Below are 20,146 nucleotides of genomic sequence, written 5' to 3' on the forward strand. Positions count from 1 at the left end.
TTAAAGAAATAAGGCCTCCAATCTTGCAGGACTTGTAGTCTCTTATTTCTAGATTTACCCTAAAGCTACAGTAACCAAGACTGTATGGTAATGGCCTAAGGATAGTCATATAGATCAATGGAACAGATTTAAAGTCTTTTTAACAAATTGTGCTAGAATATCTGGATAGTCAGAAGGAAAAATTGAAACTTCATCCCTTGCCTCACAAAATATATAAAAATTAACTCAAAATCACAGATTTAAATATAAAAGCTAAAGCTATAAAACATCTAGAGGACAACATAGAAAATCTTCATAATCAAGGGTAAACAAACCTTTCTTAGATAGGACACAAAAAACATGAACCATGAAAGAAAAAAATGGAAAATTAGACTTCATCAAAAGTTTTAAATTCTGCTCTTTGTAAGATACCATTAAGAATATGGAACACAAGGAACAGACTTACAATAATAAATGTTGATGAAGATCTGATAAAACCAGACTTCTCATACACTGATTTTGGGAATGCAAAACTTTACAGCCACTTCAAAAAACAATTTGTTTGTTTATTATAAAGTTAAGCTAACACTTACCATACTGCCAGCAATGCCACCCAAGAGAAATGATAGCATATGTCCCTATCAATACATGAATGTTGATATCATTTCTATTTGTAATAGCCCCAAACTGGAAACAACTCAATTGTCCGATTGGGTTATATAACTTGTGATGCTGTGATACGGAATACAATTCAAAAAGAAAAAAAAAAAAGAACTAGTGATGCACACAATATATATGAATCTCAAAGACATTATGCTGGGGGAAAGAATCTAGACACAAAAGAATACGCACTATATAATTCCATTAATAGAAAACTACAGAAAATCTATAGTGAGAGAAAGTAGATGAGTGGTTGTCTGGGACCAAGACAGCAGGGAGGAGGTAGAGACTGACTGTGAAGAGGTATATAAGGGATTTTTTTCAGGTAATAGAACAATTGATATCTTCATTTTATGTAAATTATAACTAAATAATATTTTAAAATATGCTCATGGAAAAGCAAATATATTAAGCCTCAAATACCTTAGTGTGAGTATATTTATTATTAGCCTTCCTTTAGGAAAGCACAGTGCTAACCAAGCATTTATTGAGACTTCCAGAAAGAGCAGGGAAGTTAGGATGCAAGATAACAGTGGTTAGAGATTCTTAACACATGTAACCTAATTTATAATTTTACTCTAAAGCCTTGCCACATTTCTCCTTTTTTAAAAAAACTCAATTTCTAACCAATATTCTATACAAAGTACATCAATATGGATAAGACAAAACTTCGATACTGATTCCAAAAGCAAGACCAATATATTTCTACAGCTTTCCATATAAATTTTAATATTTCTTAAAATTCTCTTAAAATCAGAGTTATAGTTCACTCAATCACTATTATTAACAAATGGGTTAAATCATCTAAAACCTACTCTTCTCATGTGTGAAAAATTCAAACAAATACAACAGTAAAGAGAACAGCATCACGAGCCCTCATACATCATCAAGATTCTAAAATTTAATGTTGCTACTCTTGCTTCATCTTTTCCTTTTTCTCCTTTCTTTTAAGAGCATATCAAACAAGCTGTCATTTAACTCCTACATACTTTAATATGCATCCCTAAAAATATTAATATTTTTAAGACTTGTTCTTCAGACTGTTCTTGTACAGCTTGGATTTATTAGATAGCTTTCTCAATTTACTAGATATTTGTTCTTGATACCTTCTTCAACATAATGGTTTTTATAATTTCTGAAACCTAGGGCAATGACATAATTAATTAAAATAATAGTATTGCAAAGAACATTCTTTCCCATAATAATTTATCAAATGTCTTAGGCTTGTAGCTTATATTAAAGCTAGACATGTCTTTTAAATATAGCATAAACCTCAATTTTTCATTTGACAAGAAAACGAATTTCTTGTTTACACAAAAAAAATGGAGAGAAATAAAAGTGGTCACTAAGGTCCAATCAAAGAAAAAGTTGCCCCACAGTTGTCTGAAATTGATGTTATATTCCTATACAGACATACATTGGGCTCAAAGCCATATTCTACCCAATTTAAAGAGAATTAGAAAATATTCACTGTAGAGTGACTCAGTTGGAATTCTCTCAGTAACTCACAGTCAAATATTCTTCACTGTAATGACTCTACAGATATCATCACATCACTTAATGTCGATTCTACTAAAGGATAAGGGCCACAAAAAATTCAGAATACTTGATCTGTCAATATTTACCATGCCTATTATCTTGTTTCAGGAAAAATAGAGATCCCTGTATTGTATGATGACATGAGTTGTGCCAGAGTCTACTAGCTAAGTTCCTCAGGACAAAACCCTAAAGAATCTGCATCCTTGAAATACATTTGCGCTAACTGACCAAATAATGATTTAGCATATTGAAAAGAGTGTGTGTTAAACACATCCTGCCTGGGAAAAGGAGAATAGAAGAATAGGTATGTGGTAATCAACTAGACATGGAAAGAAAGTTAACTAATTTGAGGTGGGGGGGGGTAGTGTTAAATAACATTTTTGTATGGAAGCATTTCTTCTAGCTCTCAATCTAAGGATTTTGTGGAGCTCTGCACCCCTACCCCCTTTGTAACATATACACTTTCAAACAGAATTAACTGTGTGATAAACATTACTCTAGGGCAAAAACTCGAGTTATTCTACTTTACTTCTAGAATTCTTTTACACAAGGTGCAAACCATTCATTTTAGGAAGACACCAGATGAATTACCCATAAAGCCAAGAAAAATAACCTGGACAGATCCGTTATGCAGAATAGGAAGCCTGAGTAGTATGCCAGTTAGAAGCTTAATAAAAGAGACAAACCTTCACCTCAGCTATTTAAGCACATACTTGTAAGGTATGTGATGACATTGAATAACCTGTGACTGCATGAAGTAATAGTGCTCTCATACACACATTATTCACCCATTTTATGTTACTTATCCTAACCTTTTAATCTAATTGAATTTAACAGACCCTATTAAATTCAGTCTGGTTGCAGAAGATTATGGCAGTTATTGATGAGCCAGATTTTTAAGTGAGTTGAAGATAAACAAAGCTTTTCCCCTTTGTTCTGTTGCTGTTTATTACAATGGAAACTAGAATACCAATATTTTTCATACTTCATTAAAAATGAAATACTGATTTTTCCTGTGCCTGAATCAAGTCAGATTCAAAATTTGGTGATCACCTCAATTTACACTTAAATCAGTATCAATTTCATAAAATTTGAATTGTAATTTTTAAAATAATGCAAAGCAGACTAACCCAATGTTACTTTCCAATTGAAAAAAAAAATGAACTTCAGATTTATCACAGAAATTACCTCTGAAGTGGGTACATAATAAGCATTCATTTCCATTTGTTCTCTTTTCCCCAACCATATTGTAAAATTTAAATCATAGAAATGTCAGGGGTTCTTGCAAATAGGCTGCTTGTTTTAGCTAAAAAGACTGGAGTATTCTTTTTAGTTTTTTCTCATTTTGCAGTTTGCCAGATATAACATACCATTTGCTAAATGTTAATAGATTCTATTTTAGTGGAAAGGGGCTTTCCTGCTAAAGAACTTAATCTGTTAGTGAATTGGAGGTTATTCTGTTTACTTTTTACCTTTAAAAGAATATCAGAATCACTTTAGAAATTGACTAAAAATAAGTCAACTTTCAGTGTTAGGAATACAAACATTTGAAAAAGGGAAGCAAAGTTTCAAATTTTTCTACTGCCACATGAATAGGGTTTTATGTTTACTATTGCCTACTGTTTGAAATAAAGTAAGGGTTTTATTCTGATTCAGAGTGGGAAAGAAAATCATAGGATAGTTTTCCATTGGCACAGATTTATTTAAAACAAATATAAAAACTCTAGGTTCTCCTAAAAAGAAGTGAGGATGATATCTCACTACACTTGTTACATCAATTGTTTTTTTTTATTCAGTGACATACATATGCACCTGAACATACAAGTTACATAGCAATGGTTGCAGAGACTTTATACCCGGAAAAAGTATGTTCACAGTTGCATTGAGAGTGAAAAGTAAAAGTACATTTTATGGTAGTGGTGCCAATGATGATTTCGAAATATATAGTATTGTCACTTGAAAAAAAAAGATATTTCTAAAAATTTGAAGTATAAAGAATTGGGTGTGGAGCAAACCATTTCAAATTTATATAATGAAACTTAAATTTAGTGTATTCACCACTGATGATACTAATTATTGAATCAGAAAGATTATTTAACAAGTTTCTAGTTCTTAGGATAATTTATCCCAATACCCATAATGCTGCTTTGTAGAGGATAACATTCTCCTTTGAGATTAGACAAAAAAAAGCAGAAAAATATAGTTGAGCACAGGCATTCCACACAGTAGTTACTAGTTGCTCAAAAGAGTGAAGTTCTAAAATTTATTTTCATTTTCTTAAACTCACTCACTTGTGACCAATCTCATGTGCAATGGTAAAAGCTGAACCCAGGCCAATGTCTTCATTAATGCTGCAGCTCCTTTCAGGCTCACACATTCCAGCCACAGAGGCCAAGCCTGAATAAACAGAAGGAGACACAAAGGGTCAAGCCAAGGTGTTTCAGTCTTTAAAAACCCATACTTATAAATGCCTGGATTCTTTTTAATAACCTCCATGCACAGAAGGAGCAGTTGGCAAAAGGTTAACTTTCGAGTCATTTGCAAAATCACTGGGGGGAATTTCACTTTGCCGGCTAGACATTAATATTTTTTGAACTGCAGTCAGTGCTGGAAAATGTCTAGACTAGGGGTTAGATTTATAAATTTTACTTCTGGTAACTTGGGACCACCTAGTAACTTGAGCCAGAAGAGGGAATTCAAGAAAGCATTTCTATTTTAACATTCTTCAGGCTGCAGAAAGCAAAATATATCCACATTATTTTTCTAAAAAGATCTGTTCAAGTTTAGTGGGTTCATAAAAATATACAAGCAACTTTCTCGTTACCCAAAAAAAGGGAATCCCAATGGTTTTTTTTAATGACATTTTATAAAAACAAAAATGAATGATTCAAAAGAGAAAAAGAACTGCTAAAGATGGGAGGCTTTTGCACTTTTTAATCTAAAATTAGTTCTGATGGTGACTCAAGAATTTCTTTAAGCAGTTTAATGGGAGGAAAGTCATTCACACATTCATTGCAGGTCCCCTCTCTCCCACCCCCTTCAATGTATTAGTTCTACTAATAAAGCAAAGACTATTGCGTTAATTTGCTGATTCTAGTGAAATATTATGTTATTCAAGGCATTCTTCCCTTGGGAATTTTAGTATGTAGAGCTTTAATATTCACTTCCAAAAGAATATCATCCTCTGTAAACTAGTACAGAACTTTTTAAAAATGCTTAGAAAAAAGAATTCTTGTGCAAAATAAAAAATGTCATCCCTTGTAAGGAAACAGACACCAAATCATACTTAACACACAGGGACTAAAAGTTATTTATAAGAAATTGGAGGAATGGTCGGAAAAGCATTTTCTATGTTAGTAGTCTACTATCTTGATCCAAATATTAATAATTACTTTCCCACTAGAGTGATTTCAATTCAATTTAATGAATACTAAGTGCAGTAAGCAATATTCTGGGCTAAGTACAATTTCCCTGTTTGCTAATTCAGAGCAGCAAAAGCTTTTCAATCCATTTTTTACTAACAGTCCTTCTCTGTATCTTCTAACATAAAATATCAACATAACCACAATGGAACAGAGATCAGATTAGTGCTGGATTTACCAATGGAGTGTTTGTTTTTCCTACTATATTTTGTGTGAGAGTAGGAGGGGAAAGTGATTTATTTCTGCCTCACAGAGTTGTTATAAAACTTTTGGTACCCATGGGCTGCCCCTCCATTCAATTAGATACCTTGGGATGTGGAAAAGAAGTAAAAAGAGGCAGACCAGCAAGATGACCTAAATTTTGTTGTGAATCAGATATTTTTAATAAATCTCCTTCCAAACCCCACTGAGAGAGAGAATAAAGAAAATGTAGTACAAGATTTTTCATTATCTGACTTTAAGCTATTAGGGTTCAATGCATCCCATTAGATGGGAAGAGTAAAGCCACACTAAGAATTACTAAGAATAATTATTGTTGAATTATTATTTCTCATATTTCTCAAGATATATTGTTCACTGGTTAGATTTTTTTTTGCTATGCACCATGTGATTGTACTTATATTGAGAATTCCAATGACTCCCCAAGGTGCATTTGCAATCATTGAATTACCTCTGGTATTTGATATATAATTGTTAGCTCTACTAAAAAAAGAACTTAAGAAAGAATAAATCTAGCTAAAATGAAATAGTATTTTAAATGCTAATGTATTTTAACAATCCCCCACCATCTTCTGTATCCCTATAAAATTGAGGGTGTCAAAGTTCTTAACTGTGATTGTGCTAATAAGGGTTTGATTATTATTTGGGTTATTTAGATTCCTCAGTTTGATGGCCACGGTTCACACCCTTTAACCTACTCAGCCATGTTACAACTGGTCATCAGAAGTACTAAGCAAGAGAATATGGAAGAATCAGTATTTAAAAAATAACATTAAAGTTACCAGAATAACAAATCAAAAAGTGATAACTTGATCAACTCTCTACTGAGAATACATTTACCACATATGAAGGTCAACAGAGAGTGTAAGGACCAATTTATAATGGTTTATAATTTGAAAAATAAATTATATTGAGCTTGAAAATTCATTGGTATGTACCTAATTATTAATGTATTTATTCTAGAAATTAATTAGCTATCACAGTTGGAACAGAGTATTTTGAAAAAATAAAAGGAGGGGAAGGGTAAGGAATTATCTAAAATCTCCTTGGATAGTAATGACAACAAAAGTACAAGGCAGTGGTATTGCTAATGTCACAATGAAGGACATATCTCAATGTAAATAATCTATCCACAGAAATTGTATTGTACATATACACATATTACATATAACATGTAAAGAAGGTATATGCATACATGCATATTCCCACTAAAAAATGCAAGTTCTAGCTTATATTGCTCCTGTTTTGAGGCTTAATATCTATTGAATCTAATGCACTTAGTAAACGCTTACAGAATGTGAACAGTAAACTGGAGTAAATTAAACAGTATAGATAATTTCCATATTTAAATAATACCAGTTTATTTTTATAGTTCCTACTTTACTAAACACCTTTACATTTTCTGCTATATGTGATTTTTAACAATATTCCTGTAGCATATGGGCAAATGTTATTCCTACTTTATAGATAAGCAAATCAAGGAACAAAGAGCTCAAATAAGCCATGCAAAGTAATGCACTGAAACTCCCAAAGCCAGTTGTTAGTTTCCAGTTCAGGTCCCCCTCCATTGGACCATGCTGGTTTTGTTAATCTAAAACACTAGAAAGAAAATCTTTTTGAAGTGTGCCCTCTCAGCAAAGAGAGATTTCTGTAGCTGTGTTTTTTAACCAGGAAATGTCCCTACCTGGCACTGGCTAACCAGAGTTCTTTAGCCATTAATCCTGAGGGAAATAGGGTGGGAGAAACTGGGAAAACAGGTAAAACAACCAAGAGGATTTTTAATCTCCAACGAGATGTTTCACCGAACTTCCAGGGAAGTTGGGTAACACTTTTTCTCCCATCTCTCCTTTAATTTGATCTTCCCCAAGTCCTTTTTGAGCAACATAGGAAGAGCTTCATAATTATTACTTTATAAAGTAAAAAATGGAAACTTTCCAGAAAGAAACTAGAGATTTCACCCTCAGTTGCCTAACTTCTATGTAAAAGGTCTCTTGACACTAATAAATTTATTATAGAAAAAAAAGCACCTGTTCCTTAAAATAACTACTCACATAATTAACTTGGTCTACTATATTTGCAGTTAACTTTCAAACAACATAAAATTAGGTTCTAAAACAAAATGTGATTTTATAAATTCTAGAATACTAGAGAAATGTTTTTACAAAACAAACGATTTTGGAGGAGCACAAGAAAGATAATCCTGTTATTAAAACAACTTACCCAGTGTCCCACAGGGCTTATTTTTGTAAGTGCAGATATCATATCTATGGAAGAGAAAAAAAGAGAGATGAAATTTGTAATCTGATCGAATTTGTAAAATATCTTTGTATATTCATCACATTTCTCTCTTAGAGCTCTGCACTGACCACAATCAGTGCAATTATGAACAGCCGGCTGGAGCGTTGGCATTTTCAGCACTCGGGGGACACACCGGCTGTACTACACTCACAGCCTCTGGCCGCAAACCAGTGGGACACCTGCCAGTAAGAAAGGTTGAAGTGGACTTTTGTAATCACAAGCTCCATAAAACTATCTACCATACTGTTTGAAGCTAGAACAGCTTGTCTGCAGATTATCACTGGTTCTACAAAATGCAAACGAGTGACTCTTTATTCCCACCCTCTTTGAACCTACTGGAATATTTCCTTGTTATTGCCAAAGATAGTATTTTACTTTTATACTTTTGAGCTATATGCAGTGTTTGAAGTTCCTTCAACTCAGGTTCTTGTTTAAAAAAATTAAGTTAGTATAATGTAGTAATGGGAATAAAATTGATATCACATACTTTTCCTAGCTGTGTAACAAGCAATTAGCCTGATTTAAAATGCAAATATTTTAAGTGTACTTCCAAACAGACACATAACCTGCTCAAAAGCAATAGAAAGCTTTCCTAAGGTTGGTCAAACTTATGCTAATGCAGTATTGCTTTATAACTCAATACAAAAGATGGAGTCCATAAAGTAATGTTGCATATTTTTAAATATATTGCATCTATAATGCTAAGTCAATATTGATTCATTTATTTTAAGCATTTTTATAATGATATACTTGTGAACTAATCTTTAAAACCAAAAATATTCAGTTTGTAAAAGGTTAGTTAAAAACTAAGTGAAAAGGTGTTTTTACTTGCCTATGTTTTATGTTAGAAATCTTTTAGATTTATGTTAGAAAAAATATTCTCAATTAAAAAATAAAATTACAAAAACTACATGAAAATCTAAGTTATATAAGTTCTCTTTTCTTGTATATAAATAATGCTTAGTTGATATTACCAAAGGAGACAGTGAATAATGAATTCCATTCTTATTCATCAATCAGCCAACCAAATGTATTTTCAAGAAACAAATGTTACAACTCGCCATACCACTATGTTGTAGAACTCATTAAGTTCTCTCTGCCAATTTTTAGAATTTCAAACTCTCCATCCTGCTCACTTTACATTTCAGGACAGGGATTTTCTTCCCCTCTTTTATAATCATTACTTGTAACCATTCATGTACTCATCCCCTCTCTTTCTTCTCTTGGGATTGGTAAACCACAGGATTGCAGTGTCTAGAACAGTGTCAAAAGTAATGTATATAGAGAGTACAGCTGTACTCACCAAAGCACCAGAAAGTATATTCTGATCAATACATGCTTGTGACCAGGGTGACACAATCAATTTATCTTGTGATCATGGTGCATTATGCCCATGATACTACACAGAAACAACCCATACCAACAATCATCAAGATACTGCCAGCAAAGACTTTTCACAGATAATGCAGATACAGATATTTAAAGGGAATCTATTTCCAGATCCTCAACTTCCATATATACCATTTCTTAACATTGATGTACCTGAGAATGCATCTAAAGCCCACCATTTTCTTTTCCTTTCCTTTCCTCATCCCTCTTTCACAATCTCCATTTCCTCCTTTACAAAAAAGAAAGCCTATCTTTCACCCATCCTAAACCTTACGATGCATTGCCCCACAATGTAAAAGTCTCCAGAACATAAGGCAAAGAAATAATTCAAGAATGCATTATTCCTGGGGGATAATACCTTTTTAAAGTAAGAAAAATAGAAAAGTATGGTGCTTATTTCATTGTGGCAAGGCTCTGCCATTTCTGCCAGTCTCTCTGACTGTTTAAATATCAGTCTATGTATCTATCTCACAATTAAAATTCAAAGTGAGATGGTTGTCATGAGAAATTTGTTAACATATTCATTTGATCTGAAAAATGAGTCAGACTTTTTAATTGACAGACAATAAGTCTTCCTTAGTTAAGCAGTTTGACAATGGGGGCTGATTTAGCCAACTGTATTATTTGGTGAATATTTTTCATGATTGATTGAGCTAAATGCAACTCGAAAGTTTTGACAAATTTCTTTAAGGCATATATTCAATATAGAGGATATGTTGTTAACTACAGTTTCTGTAGCTACTTAAATTTATGATAAATAATATTTTAGTTTCTGTAGCTACTTAAATTTATGATAAATAATATTTTAGATATCAATTGAAAAATATGCAAAGGGCACATCACTTACCAAAATTTTTAGTAGGTAAAAAAAAAGCACAAATTTTGAAGACCACAGAAAACTTTAATGTGTATTTCCAACTCATATTAGACATTTCTCATGCCCTCTCAACTACACTATTCTCATTTTGACTACATCTTCTAAGGAACACTCATAATGAATGTTAATATCATTCTGTCACAATTGCCATAAATAACAGTATATGGGCTAAAGCCATCAACCAACAATACAGGGTAAAGCATCTTAAACTAAAATAATTCTATTTACAGAATATCCATAGAACATTTTCTTGAGCTTTCCCCAATACTCTTATAGAATTGTGTAGAATATATTCTGTAAGAAAAAGACTTGCAATTCTCTCATGGCTTTTGCAATCTATTCACACTGTATCATTCTCTATTTTACCTTCATGGCAGCAATTATTATCTATGCATTATCTTTTTTTTTTTGAGATTGTTCACATTCCATACAATTATCCAAAGATCCAAAGTGTACAATCAATTGCCCATGGTACCATCATACAGCTGTGCATCCATTACCACAATTAATTTTTTAATTTTTAGAACATTTTCATTACTCCAGAAATGAAAGAATGTTAAAATACTAATAACTGTAGTATATAGTTTGCAATAGGTATACTTTTATCCCTATCTGCCCCTCTATTATTAACTTCTTGTTATAGTGTCATACATTTGTTCTAGTTAATGAAAGGGATTTCGAATATTTGTACAGTTAATCATAGACATTGCCCACCACAGGATTCACTGTATTATACATTCCCATCTTTTAACCTCCAACTTTCCTTCTGGTGACATACGTGCCTCTGAGCCTCCCCTTTCCACCACATTCACACAACATTCAGCACTGTTAGTTATTCTCACAATGTGCTACTGTCACCTCTGTCCATTTGCAAACACTTAAGTTCAACTTAGTTGAACATTCTGCTCATAATAAGCAACTGCTTCCCATTCTTTAGCCTCTTTCTATATCCTGGTAACTTATATTTCATGTCTATGAGTTTACATATTATAATTAGTTCACATCAGTGAGACCCTGCAATATTTGTCCTTATGTGTCTGACTTATTTCACTCAATACAGTGTCAAGGATTCTTCATCAACCCATTTTTTTTAAGATAGTTTTGTTCACACCCCATACATTCTGTCCTAAGTAAACAATCGATGGTTCCCTGTATAGTCACGTATTTATCTATTCACCACCCTCACCACTATCTACATAAGGACATCTCCATTTCTTCCACAAAGAAGGAGGAAGAGTCAAAGAAGGCAGAGAGACAAAAGAAAAAGAAAGAAAAAAAAAAGACGACAGCTAAAAAGCAACAAAAGGAAAGATAGAGTCAACCGAAAGTAGAATAAAAGTCAGACAACATCACCAATTCCAAGAGTCCCATACCCCTTCCTTTTGTCCCACTCTTAAAGGCATTTAGCTTTGGTATATTGCCTTTGTTAAACTAAAGGAAGCATAATACAATGTTTCTGTTAACTGTAGTCTCTAGTTTGCATTGATTGTATTTTTCCCCAATCCCACCCAACTTTTAACACCTTGCAAGGTTGACATTCATTTGTTCTCCCTCTTGCAAAAACTTATTTGTATATTTTATCACAGTTGCTGAGCACTCCAGGTTTCACTGAGTTATACAGTCCCAGTCTTTATCTTTCCTCTTTCCTTCTGGTGTCCCACATGCTCCTAACCTTCCTCTTTCAACCATACTCACAGCCATCTTTGTTCAGTGTACTTACATTGCTGTGCTACCATCACCCAAAATTGCATTCCAAATCTCTCACTGCTGTCTTTTCCTATCTGCCTGTAGTGCTCCTTTTAGTATTTCCTGTAGAGCAGGTATCTTGTTCACAAACTCTGTCATTGTCTATTTGTCAGAGAATATTTTAAACTCTCCCTCATATTTGAAGGACAGTTTTGCCAGATATAGGATCCTTGGTTGGCTGTATTTCTCTTTCAATATCTCAAATATATCACACCACTTCCTTCTTGCCTCCATGGTTTCTACTGAGAAATCCGCATGCAGTCTTATCAAGCTTCTTTTGTATGTGATGGATCACTTTTCTCTTGCTGCTTTCAGGATTTTCTCTTTGTCATTGACATTTGATACTCTGCTTATTAAGTGTCTTGGCATAGGCCTATTCAGATCCATTCTGCTTGGGGTATGCTGCGCTTCGTGGATCTGTAATTTTATGTCTTTCATAAGAGACGGGAAATTTTCATTGATTATTTCCTCTATTATTGCTTCTGCCCCTTTTCCCTTCTCTTCTCCTTCTGATCTTCATGCATTTCATTTTGTCATTCAATTCCCTGAGATGTTGCTCATATTTTTCCACTCTTTTCCTTCTCTTTTCTGTTATTTGTAGGATTTCAGGTGCCTTGTTCTTCAGTTCCTGAGTGTCTTCTTCTGTCTCCTTACATCTGCTGTTGTATGTCTCCATCATGTCTTTCATCTCTTGTGTCGTGCCTTTCATTGCCACAGATTCTGCCAGTTGTTTTTTCAAACTTTCAATTTCTACCTTATAGTCACCCAGTGTTTTCATTATACACTTCATCTCTTTTGCCATATCTTCCCTAAACTTTTTGAATGATTTAGCATTAGTTGTTTCAATTCCTGTATCCCAGCGGAAGTGTAAGTTTGTTCCTTTGACTGGGCCATAACTTCATTTTTCTTAGTGTAGGTTGTAGTTTTCCGTTGTCTAGGCATCTGGTTTCCTTGGTTACCTCAATCAGGTTTTCCCAGACCAGAACAGGCTCAGATCTCAGAAGGGGACAATATTCAGTATCTGGTTTCCCTGAGGGTATGTCTTAGAAGATTGACACACCCTGTGAGGCCTCAATTGGCTGTGCTTTTCCTAACCTGCCCAGCAGGTGGTGCCTGTCAGCCTGTTGCTCCTGACTGGTGTAAGGAAGTGTGGCCCCCTTAGTCCATAGTTTCTGTTTTGGCTGTTTTACTCCAGGCTCTGGGGTCTGGTTCTGAATGGAAGGCTGGTAGTAGCACCAGCTCCTTCCTCTTAGGGAAAATACACGCCCTAGGGAGTGATCATTAGCATTTAAATAGGTTCTTTATCTCTCCGGCTCTGTTCTCTCCACCTTTGTCTGGGTCAGAGAGCTGTGAACTGAAAATGGCTGTGGCTTTCTCCACTGAGCTGCCCAGTTTAAGAGAGAGAAAAAGGAACAGAAAGCCCCCCTTCTGGGCCAGCCCATGGTTCTCCCAGCTTCACCTACTGGCCAGAGACAGCACCCAGTCCTCTGGGCGCCACCTCCTAGCACAGAGAAGTCCTCCAGCTCTTTAAGGTCAGTCATCACTAAAAGCCTCTGTCTGCTTGTTGGGGATCTGTAGCTTGCATTGAGCCATCACATTTGCCAATTAAAACCCCAGTTGGAGCTGGACTGAGGTATATTCACTTGTTCGGAGAGTGCTGCTCTCTATCACAGCAAGATTTTGCAGTTTGGGCTGCTCTGGGGGGAGGGGGCTCCCGGCTTGGTCTACAGTCTTTACTTACAGAATTTATGCTGCAATCTCAGTTATTTCTCCCAATCCAGGTTGGTATATGATGTGTGGACAGTCAAGTTTGTCCCCCAGTAGTTATTCCAGATTATTTACTAGTTGTTCCTGGCTGTTTATTAGTTGTTCCAGGGGGACTAACTAACTTCCACTCCTCTCTATACTGCCTATTCATAGGTCTCCCAGAAATGAAGATTTTAATGTGTAATTTCCCCTATATTTACATACCAGTAATCAATTCATAATTAATAACACATGTGGGTAAGTAAAGTCTATCTGGCTGGGTTCACCACATGGCCATGATTCTATGCATTATCTTTAATGTCAAGTACTGAAGAACAACATTTTGACATTTATTATTTATTCATACATGAACATGCTAAGTATACATTATATGCCCAGGTATAGTACCATATACTAAGAATCTAAAGATGGATAAGAAAGTTAGTTGTGATCTATTTGGAAACAGTCCCAAAAGAGATAAGTTACAATATAACATGGAAAGAAGATTAAATGAAATAACATGTAAAGATGGTTAGTGTAGTGTTATACTCAACACATAATCTGGAAAGGGTATGCCATTTCCAGGAAACTATGAGAAGTTCAGAGAAGTTTAAACATTGGATGCATAGAATGAAATATTAGAAAATGAATTTACAGCATTGGGGGTTGCGGGGAGAGACAGATCATTAAGCACCTTGAATACAGAACAAGGAATTCAGATTTATCTTTTCCTATAGGCAAAGGCAACTTGGAAAATAGTTTTCCCAGTAAGAAAAAGTTTTTGTTTAAAAAAAAGTATGTTTATGTGAGTGTGTATATAGATATCAATCTGGGAAGATAACAGTGACTATCTCTAATGGAGGTGAGAGAGTAAGGTGAATATGATTTTACCTATTATATAGGCATAGCTTTTCTGTATAACGTGCATTTAATCAGAAATGCCATACTCCAGACAGTGTTTCAGTTATATTTGCCTCTGATGATTAACCCAAGAAAGAACTGAATTAGTATAATGAATGATTCATAAATATTTAAAATGTGTCTTTCATTGAAGAAAGAAATTAATGGTGTTCACGGTGTGTAGATTGGCTAGAATATTTCAGAAGCACTATCCACACTGCATGAACACATGAAAAAATCAGCAAGCTTTGTATGTAAAGCATTGAGATTTGGTCTTATGTGTCTACCCATTGGTTTGGAGGATTATGGTGCCTAATGCCAAATATAAGGGTAACAGAACCATCCCTAGGGTACTTTCATTTACATACAGAGTACATTTTCATGCATTTTCTCTACATAATGGAGAATTGGGATGTCATAAAAAGCTTACACAATAGGGTGTGTGAACTCCTTTGTGCCTCCTTGCTAATTAATGTTTGTTTAATAAATGTTTGTGTGTGTAATGCAATTTGGTCCAAGGTGTTCCTTCATATAACTGATAGCAAACCTCATCCACCAAACCCTGAGAGTTTGCCTGGCAATATTAGCTAAGATCAATTTTGCAACAATAAAAATTCCTGATTGATGAAGGGAGAAATTGCAAGGATAATCAAAAAAAACCAACTCATCTTTATGTAGCTTTGTCCACCATGATAACTGTTTCTAACACATTTACCTACTTTAGGCTATTATTACAATTGTCTTCCCTGAATATGTGCCATGGGATAGTAGAAACAAACTATGAGCAAAAGGAAGGTTTCAGGCACGGATTAAAAACTTTCCAGTCATAACTATCTATGAAGTATATAATAGAAAATCAAGTTGTATTTATATCTTAAATTAAGAATGATAAATAACAAAAACTAAAGTTTCTATTGAAGGGAAACTTCTACTTCAGTATAAAACTGATGAATACAAGCATTTTCTCCATACTGTGATTGGGTGTGCTTGATCAATATCGTGCTGCCTGCACATAACAAAACATTCAGCATAAGTGCAAGATAATTATCTGAGATATTAACAATCTGAAAATTGCTTTAATTCAGTTATTTCCGTATGTTATAAACTTACTATTCTTTCAATTTTACCGTTTATTTCTTTTTAATTTTCTTTTTTCTTTATCCTCCTCTAATTGCATCTACTCTCTCATTCCATTTTTCCTTTTTTCATGTATAAATTCCTGGTTCTTTGTTTTCTTACAACTATTTCTTTTGCTTTCAGCCTGATTTTTCTAGAGAAGAATGGAATCTTGAGAAGTCATCTAATTCAAGGAGTATTACACTTAAACTATGGTTTCCTAAATTAGGTCAAGTATGAACCAACTTATTTCACCTTCTTGAACTCTCAATTTTCTCACGTTTTAATTTTAAGCATCATTTTTCAATGTTATGCCATTATAATAACTTTCAAAACTTCATACTATTTCCCATTCTTTCTCCTGACCTTCTCCTTTTTACCTTGTATCATATTCTATCTCATCAACATTTTTCTGCCACATTATGCTTTTGACTTTTTTTCCTCCAAAACTTAGCCACATCAGGAAAAATTTCAAAGAAAAATAATGCAAGGAATATTGCTTTATATCAATGATATAATCAGTGTGCTCTTAGGACTTACTTTGCTGCAATAAGAATTGAGGAGAGGAGAGAATGAGGAAGAGAAGTTCATTTTCAGTATCCTTTACATTACTAAATCTTGACCAATTCAGATGTGGCAGAAGTCCCTAAATTTAGGCCACTGGTCTAAACTCCAGCATAGGCTAAGAAGTATTCTGAAATCATAAGAAATGATCAAAAAGCTGAAATATGATTAGAAAAGGTTCCCTGGATTCTGCCCTGAACAGTTTAGATAGAAAAACAGCACATTATCACGGTGGTACCTTTTTTTGTTTTCTTTTCATAGAATGATAATGAAGACATGATGGCAGAAGACAAGAACTAAGAAACATGATATTAGGGAACCTATATAAAGCCCATTACCTACAACTAATCAGGATTCTGCTTTTGGATAAGTAGATGAGTGCAAATGTTGTCATTCCCTTACTCTAAATCCCAATGAGGTTGGACTACTTCAGCAAGATCAAAACCAGAGAGGAAAGCTGAATGACCATAACATAGGTATACTTTTCTGCTATGGATACTTTCAACTCTTTAATCTAATCACTTCTGGCTAAACATGGCTACCAGAAGAAACTAACAAAAACATATGGTTATATTTCATTTTATGGTTAGAAAAATACAGCGCTACCTTACAATGATAAAATATTTGGGTGGATTTCTAAACCTTTCCAAAGAACTACATTCCATTCTTAGTAAGAGAAATTAATGGTTCAGTTTTGAACATGGAATGAATTGAAAATGTACTGTCTCATTTGTTTAACAATGAGTCATAGAGCTAAACTTCCAAACAGAATGCCCTATATTGTTGTCTCATTTAGTTCTCTAAGATGTGGCAGTGAAAACCAAATGATAGTGACAGCTCTTTTCTGCTTTCTCGACAAAGAAAACACTTCAGTTATAAAAATAATTGTAATAAAATAATGGATAGAAAATAATATTTTAACACAATATAGGCAAGAGTGCATACTTCTCTTTGATAAATGAAAAAGATTGCAAGCTATTATTAATAAATAGGTAATTTGGTTAGTTTGGGTAGTTCATTTCATGAGTTATATCTTTGATAATATTAATATCACTTTATCTAAATGACATTTATTATCTGAAGAAAGTTACTTGTTCATATATTTGAATGTCTAAAACCTGTCTAAGACAAGCCACATGTCTACTATCTGATGAGCAGACATTATTATTCCTCACTGGCTATTCACATCATAACATAGGATGAATTTTCCATTCATTTTGGCAAAGTGTTTCCATTGTAGATTTTAGAGGTAGTTAGCCAGGTATGCCTTTTCCACTTGCAAAATTGTTCCCAGATCATTGTAGAATATTGATTCAGCTGACAAAATTGAGACTTCCATATCTAAGCTATAAAAGCCTACCAACGTAAGATGTTTACTCTTTTGAGATTATCAATAACCTCAATTCAACAGATTATCACATTTGACCTCTGTTTTCTTAATTACTATTCTGTTTTCCTTCACATCTTAACTAAGTAACTTTCCCTTCGATTGTTTCTATCACTAAACTATGACATAACATTTGTTTACAACGAATAATTACTACAGATTTACAGTTCCACAAAAATGTTATATTACATTTTTTGCATACTGCATTTTTAAAAAAGATTTGAAAATCTTTCTATGTCAGTAAAAATATATCTACATATTTTAATGGCTTTATGATATTTCATTGTATGGATACGTCAAAACTTATTTAAATAATTCCATTTTGTTGAAAACTTTAAAAGTAATTCCCAAATTGTCACTTTTATAAAATTGACTGCATATCTGACTTAGATGTCACAGGCAACAGATGACTTAAAAAAGTTTTAACTGCAAAGCATCATTATATCTTTGTATATTTATCTGATTTTTTCCATTATAAATTCTTACAAATAAAAAAAACAAATTTAACAATTTTCATTCATATTGTCATGATCTGGCCCCTGCCCATTTCTCTAGCCTTATGTTCACCTGTGTTTCCCTCTCTTTCCAATTTCAAGACATATTTTCCTTCTTTTCATATCCTAAACATACCAAGTTACCTCCCATTTCATAAACTTTGACCTTTCTATCCCCTCTGCCTGGAACACTTTTCTACCCACTTCCACTCTCTTTGCTACACTACTACTATTAATTTTTCAGATCTCCAGTCAGTGGACTTCCTTAAAGAAGACTTCCCTAACTAGATGAGATTCCCCTAATAAGTATTCTCTGAGCTTCCTAAACTTTTCCTTCATAGTTATCATCACACTGGTAATTTTATATAGGTATCATTTCTGCTAGATTAAAAATTCTTTGGAATTAGGAACTGGCCTGTTTTGCTCATCATTGTATCCTAGCACATAGGACAATGCCTGGTGCACAGTAAGTGTTCAATAAAACCTTCCAGAAAGGCTGTATCGATTTACATTTCCACAAGGACATTTGCCAATACCACTGCCAACAGTTAATAAGAATAAAGTAATTTTTAAGGTATAAAAACATAGGTGGATAATGAAGTTCTTATGTGTCTCTCGGGGAAGCAAAAAATTTTTACAGGTACATTTAACATAGTGCTACCTTGTTAAGTAGATAATGGAATAGGTTTGATTCATGTAAAAATTTATGTACTAAAATATTCTTTCATATTATTGAATGAAAAATTTTATTTCTTTTCAACAAATATTTACTGAGAGCTTACCATGTTTATCAAGGATAAACATGAACAAGACTAAGCTAATTCCTCATTTAGAGGAGCTTAGAAACCTTTCTAAAATCAGGAAAGGTTTAATTGGGCACTACCAGAAAGAGAAAGTGTTTTCACTCTTTTACACCACTGGAATACAATGGATTGCACTGAACTTTGTTCATTATGGACTGATTTTTGTGTTCTCCCTTTCCTTTGTTCTTTCACATAGAGTCAATCATCAGGCACTGAATAATCTTTTCTAAAGGTAGGTATATTAATCCTTTAAGTTCCAAGTCTATTTACACCCTTAATTACCTCTTGTTGGGAAGAATTCAGACATGTTTTACCCAAATCTATTTTTTACATAACTTATTATTTCTAAAGCATACTCTGACTCAAAAACTCAAATGCCTTATAAAGTCTAAATACCTTAGCTTGGAGTTCACGATCTCTCAAAATCTAGTCTCAATTTTCCTTTCTAGAAATATCTTCTACTTTTCCTTACATATGTCTTCTGCTCTAGCCAAATTTTATTATATACTCTCCACTCTCTAATAAGGCTTTGATCTTTTCAGCCTCCATACCATTGTAACTATGAAATTTTAGGCATTGTTTAAGCTCTCAGTTCTGCTATCTTATCCTTCATGAAGCCTGACCTGATCCATTCTCTTAGACAGCATTCATGTGTTTCACATTGTTATTTTATACAACAGTTACTTACATAAGCCTTATCTTCCTCCCAAATACTGTCATTGGTATTTAAGGGATACAGTAAAATCTACTTCCTCACCCCCACTAAAAAAGGAGGAAATAAGAAAAATCAAGAACAAAAAAAGTATGAAAAACAAGAATATGAGAGTTTTATGGGTTTCCGATCTCTGGGATATGTACATTTCTCATTGTTAAATTATTAAATGATCTTCAGATTATAATTAAGGTTTTCATGTGGTTTAACTACAAGGAGGAAAAGTGCTGATTATGCTAATTTATACATTCTAGTCTAATTTCAATTATATTTTTCATTGTAAATTAATAAGTTG

General features: G+C 33.7%; 1 protein-coding gene across 1 annotated transcript in view; it reads right to left on the bottom strand.

The window, feature by feature from the left end:
- Positions 1–20,146, bottom strand: part of ADAMTS6 (ADAM metallopeptidase with thrombospondin type 1 motif 6) — a 429,283-nt gene that overhangs the window by 236,808 nt on the left and 172,329 nt on the right. Inside the window, exons 7-8 of the mRNA XM_037802152.1 lie at positions 8,040–8,083; positions 4,470–4,575 (exon numbers count right to left, since the gene is read on the bottom strand). Of these exons, the coding sequence (XP_037658080.1) occupies positions 4,470–4,575; positions 8,040–8,083 (150 nt within the window). The remainder of the gene's footprint in view (positions 1–4,469; positions 4,576–8,039; positions 8,084–20,146) is intronic.

This window comes from Choloepus didactylus, chromosome 13 (genome assembly GCF_015220235.1).
Source record: "Choloepus didactylus isolate mChoDid1 chromosome 13, mChoDid1.pri, whole genome shotgun sequence".
Lineage (NCBI taxonomy): Eukaryota > Metazoa > Chordata > Mammalia > Pilosa > Megalonychidae > Choloepus > Choloepus didactylus.